Source organism: Limulus polyphemus, unplaced genomic scaffold (assembly GCF_000517525.1).
Source record: "Limulus polyphemus unplaced genomic scaffold, Limulus_polyphemus-2.1.2 Scaffold5392, whole genome shotgun sequence".
Taxonomy (NCBI): domain Eukaryota; kingdom Metazoa; phylum Arthropoda; class Merostomata; order Xiphosura; family Limulidae; genus Limulus; species Limulus polyphemus.
In genome coordinates this window covers 28,045-33,645 of record NW_013671002.1, presented here as the reverse complement: position 1 = coordinate 33,645, position 5,601 = coordinate 28,045, and the positions used below count along the sequence as shown (strand labels likewise).

General features: G+C 31.7%; 1 protein-coding gene across 2 annotated transcripts in view; it reads left to right on the top strand.

Annotated features, from left to right (window-relative positions):
• Positions 1-350: 350 nt before the first annotated feature.
• LOC106472511 (protein LSM14 homolog B-like) overlaps positions 351-5,601 on the top strand; it is a 16,158-nt gene continuing 10,907 nt past the window's right edge. Inside the window, exons 1-2 of one of the 2 annotated variants that reach the window (XM_022401083.1) lie at positions 351-595; positions 3,273-3,496. In XM_022401083.1, coding sequence (XP_022256791.1) covers positions 475-595; positions 3,273-3,496 — 345 coding nt within the window. In that variant the 5' untranslated portion in view covers positions 351-474. The remainder of the gene's footprint in view (positions 596-3,272; positions 3,497-5,601) is intronic. The other variant, XM_022401084.1, reaches the window with a different exon arrangement.

Genomic DNA, 5,601 nt, shown 5'->3' with positions numbered 1-5,601 from the left:
TACTTGTGACCACTCAGTGTATGTTGTGTAGAAGAAAACAATATTTATTTTGTTAGATACTTAACAAGATGATCTTAATACTTTGTAAAACATATGTCTCTTGAATTTTTAATTTGATAATTTCTCAGGGGATTTTTAATGTTCAGTTTATACATGTTTGAATTTAAAATACACATAATATAGGTATTTGCTACTTTATTTTGCAAATTTTATATGTCCAAAAATACTAATAATATGTATAAAAATAGTAATCACACCACCACAACAGGTGGACTTATGATTTGTTTACATAATATCCTAATTTGCATAATACTCTGTGGATTTGTTTATAGCGCTACCTAACGGTAAGTGTAAAAACTCAGCAAGAGAAACCATCCGCCATTTCATACGGATTTATAGATGAAAGTTGTAGGTTAGATAAAGAGTTATCAGAAGTCATCGGATTTCGTGATTGTCAAGTAAAATTACGTAAACATGAGTGGAGGAGTACCGTATTTAGGGAGTAAAATCAGCTTGATATCAAAGTCTGAAATTCGATATGAAGGAATATTATACACAATTGATACCAAAGAATCAACGGTTGCTTTGGCAAAAGGTTCGTCTTTGTTTGGGTTTCATTGCGATTATTACCATCAAGCAGTTATAAAAGTACAAACGTGTATTGTAATAACAATAATATACTTGATAAAGTGCAGAAGAATTGTTCGAAACATATTTGACACATTAAGTTTAATGTAAAGTGCAATCCTTAAACTTAATTACCTAATGAGAATTTAATAATAATTATAGACTGGTACTGGTAGTGTATGATACAAACTAATTAACTTGTTATTGTCATTAATAGTATGTGACTAAATAGTGTAAACTATATTTTGTGTTTAATTGCTACCTTTTGTATAATTTAAATAACATAATGCTTCAGTGCTACTACTAGGGTTAGTTGGAGAACTGTTTGTATATTACTAGTACTAGTTTTATATTTTATTTTTAATTTCAAACTGGTTTTATTAAAAACATTGTCCACCAAAGCTTGTTTTTAGACTGTAACTTATAAACTAATAGTAATAGATAAAATTAAATATTATCTATGTTTGAGCAGTTAGATTTTTTATTAGTAAGTTGTGTTAATTTGCATATAAACTGATAAAATATAAAAATATAAAGCTTCAGTAAGACCTGAATCATTGTAGGACAGAAGAATAAAATGGGATTGTCACTAATGAAGTAACAAGATACTCTATACTCATACTGCACTACATAGTTAAGTAAAGTTTTATTAGAAATACTAATAGTTTAAGCGACATTTTTATCACAAGAAATTGTTTGAAAAGTAACTTTTTTTGTGCACAAAGTAGCATGTTTTATTTTTAAATCACTTAAAAACAAAAAAAAATTCTATGACAGAAAATTGTTGCTATCATTCATGGGTCATTTCTTTATTTCATTGTTATTACACAAAGAAACATATTTTATGAATTTGATTACAATATCATATCACTGACCATATTTTTTCAAGAAAATTAAAAACATTATCAGTAGCAGGGTGGTTGGCCTTTGGAATGAGTTACCTTCAGGCTTGATAAATATTTGAATGATAAGGACCAGTTTTGAGTTTTTTAGTGTTTATTATAGTGTATAGGATGGACTAGATGGAACAAAAGGTCCTTTGTTGTCCTTTAATTTTATAAACAGCTCTTACTCTTGGAAGGAATATGATAAAGGATTCTTATACAACCTTAAGTATTGTCCCATTCAAGAAATAAAGTAAAAAGTTCCATTGAAGTTTTAAAACTACATGTAGTTGAATGTTTTACATATTCTTAAACTGGTATTTTTTTCTTTGCAAGTACAGTTATGTGAAACTACACCTTTTCATTGTATCAGTCCAGGGGTTCCCAAACTAGGAGCTACAGGACATTGTTAGGGGGGGGGGGGGCATAGCAAACACATAATACTTTTAAGGTACTTGGTTTCTATAGATTCATTGAGATGTTCTCTTAATTTTCATGAATCTACTGTTGTACAGTTGTAATTAAATAAACTTGTGATTACAGAATGGATTTTTGTATTGTTATAAAAAGCTATCTATGTAACATTGCATTTTAATTATATCGCTATTTATTTTTTAAATGTAACACCCATTTTATTAGTTTGTGTAATGAACTTAACCAGAAGGTAACACTTGCTTCCTCCATACAAACTTTGAAGTATTGGTAGTTAGTATTGAGAAAGTTATCTTTAAAAAAAAAATTTTTCAGATGTTTTAAAATGTTGTAGCAAAATTTCCAAGCATTCGTTAGGCTTTTATTTTTCATTATGTATTTAAGATTTTACCATACTTCTAATAAAAGCAACTTTGAAAATGGTAAACGTGCGAGCTCTGGGGACAAAGATGCCAATTGGCAGATTTTATGGTATTGCCAACTAGTTTTTATCACCTGGGACAGTTCTTTAAAATGTGATGTTTCAGGTTTAGCAGTCCAAGTTTGAAGGAGTGGTGGAAAGTTATATATTCACAAATTTCATTGTTCAGGGTCTCGTTCTGTTGAGTTGTGCATTGCTGTTTATTCACATCATTCTTCTTCAGTATTTAAATTCAGTTAGGGATTTGAAAATTTTTATAATGATTCAAATGAAATAAAGTTCATTATACCAGTATCTAACCTTAATTTTAGTCAGTCTTCCAGTTTTATAATTGTAATTCAAAGATAGCAAAGTGTTATTTTCATTAAGCAGCTTCATGTGAAGAATAAAGAAGGTTAGATAAGTCCTAGGAACTTAGTCTCAACCAACATGGAAAGAATATCACCACTGAGATGGAGCTCCGGATTAGAATGCAAACCCTGCTGGTGGTAAAAATGTACGCAAACTGTTTTAGATGATGAGACAGTAAAACTGTCTGCTGTGATCCACCCCAACAAGTGATTGAGAGAGTCTGACACTGCAGCTCAATAAACCCCATGTTTGGCAACCGACAAGAAATGTGGAAGTTGTCGACATAGAGGCCGTTTGCAACAGCAGAAGGAAAGTACATAAACTATGCTAAATCTTCAAAATCTAGTGCTGATGAGGCCTTTTGTCCAACACCAGAACTCCTCAGGCCTGCTTTGATACAACAGACAGTAGTGGTTTAGGCTCTATTTACATCATGTTTCATGAACAACGACTGTTAGTGAGAACTAAGAGGTAAAAACAAATCACACAAAAGATTGACATACATTACTTAACATTTGTCAGAACTATAAACTCTAGCTTTTTTAATCATCTTACAGTTCGTTCTTTTGGAACCGAAGACCGGCCGACCGACCGTCCTGTTGCACCCCGTGATGAAGTTTATGAATACATCATCTTCAGAGCTAGTGACATCAAAGACTTGCATGTATGTGAGCCTCCGAAACCTCAGCCCACATTGACCGGGGGCTTGCCTAATGATCCGGCAATAGTTCAGGTAACCAGTTCCTGGGGCCGGCTCACCACTACTACCCCTAATCTGTCAGTATGTATGGTGAGGTGTTTTTGTTTTTTTTCTTGTTGTTAAGGAATCACAACATCTTACTCTTTATGTACAGGAGAAAAACATTTGCTGGTTTAGTTTGACAATATTTAGTTATGGGAAGTGTCATAATGGAAGCTAGCAATGCAGATGTAATTACAGTTGGTTATTTGTGGAATGTATTGAAGAAACAAAGTCCTAAATGACTGGACATTTAATTTTTTTTATTTAAAGTTCAATAATTTCATGGGTGTATTATTCAAACATGCAACGGAAATAGAAAACTGTGTGTGACAATAAGTCGGTAAAATTTGTTATTCCCAACAGAAGTCAGTTTTGTCTCATTGAAAGTTTAATCCCAAGTACAAATGATCACTTGCATCGTAAAAAAGTAGTTATTTCTCAAGTTTAATGTTTGTACGGAAAATACACGATACAAAAGTACACAAATTGTAATTTTCAATCTTGCAATTATTTAGTGTACGATTAAAGCTTTCTTTCGAAGTGATTTTAGCCCACTAGTCAGCCTTATTACTAATGTCATTATTCCAGCTATCTAATTCTTATGTGAGAATAACCAATTAGTTGAATGTAATCTATTGATGAGTCCGATTAACTGATTAGTAATTACTAGTGAATGGTAAGGCAGAAATGCAAGTTTGTGCTGTTACAATTTTTCACTTAGTTTTTGCCATTATGACAAATGTCTAAGACAAGCTTAACCCTACTAACATTTTAAGACTATCTTTACTAAGTTCAATGGCAAGGAATAAAAAACAAACAAACTTAATTTTAATACAAGAACAATGGCATCTACTGGAAGTTACTCACTGGTAAAACTGTTATCACTGAAAATTAGGCATACATGTTTCTCATTCAATCTACCAGAACTGATTCTATCTGATTAACTTGTCCAGCACACTTAACCTTTCAGACAAGAAGCAACTAAAATCCTGTCTTTCAACATTAACAGCCATTTACGCTGTGAACAAATACTGGTATTGCCTGTTATCCTAGAAGCATTCCTACCATTCAGCTTAAACTTCATACATTTTTAGGCCTAACATTCTCAGCAAAAAAGCTTACAAACTGATCATGAATAATGCTAATACACACACACACACACACACATATAATAGTGACTGGTTTAATCTTAAGAGCTGTGATAGTTAAATATAGTATAAACGCATCTGTTTGAAGCCCTTTTCTCTCAACAGATATTCAATACATTATTCTTATTCTTTCCTTTTGACACCAAGCAAGCAGTCCCTGTCACCCTCACTCCGCATATTGCTAAAACTGCACAAATGTAGATTAAACTTTCATTACACCAATACTTGACATTTAATAACGATAGTGGTACCAGTAGATACAAACATTGCCTTAAGAGAGAATTCATTTCTATTAAAGTAAATGATTTTTTAACTTAGTAAGTTCAAAGTTGAGCCGACTTTATAATTACTACTTTTATTTATTTTCTCTGCTAAAAACTTTACAATGAAACTGAAAAATTAAAGTTTTCTACAGCTTGAGTAATTTACACTTGTAGATCGAGTTCTTTCCTCCAACGTTTATCTGTACTGTTAGCCACAAAGTGCTACTTGTAGATGATACGGTATCACGAGATCCAGTAACTATTTTTTATTATACAGTAACTTCTGTCTTCTGCAAATATGACTGGTTTCTTGTAGCAGAGGGCTAAATAAGTTAAATGATCACTGAGTTTGGTTAGGTCTTCATTATCATCTCTTTGGCTGGGGTTTGTTGCTAATATTTGTAGTTTAAAATTTTAAAATGGCTCACTTATGTTGTATACACCTTTTACAAGATGGTGAAGATTTGTTATAATTGTTGTAAGACATTAGAATTAAGCATATTACATTTTTAAACACTGCATTCTTTATTTAATTCCCTGGTGGTTTTCAAGAATTGGAAGTGTCTAATCCCTAACGTACTAGATAAAGAATGTGGTGTTTAAAAATGTAATAGGCCTAAAACTAATGTTTTATGACAAGTAAAGTTAAAATAGCTCATTGTTTTTATATTTCATTAGTAAGTAAACATTAATTTTATGATCGGGCACAAGTTTGTAATCTGTTGAAGTAGGT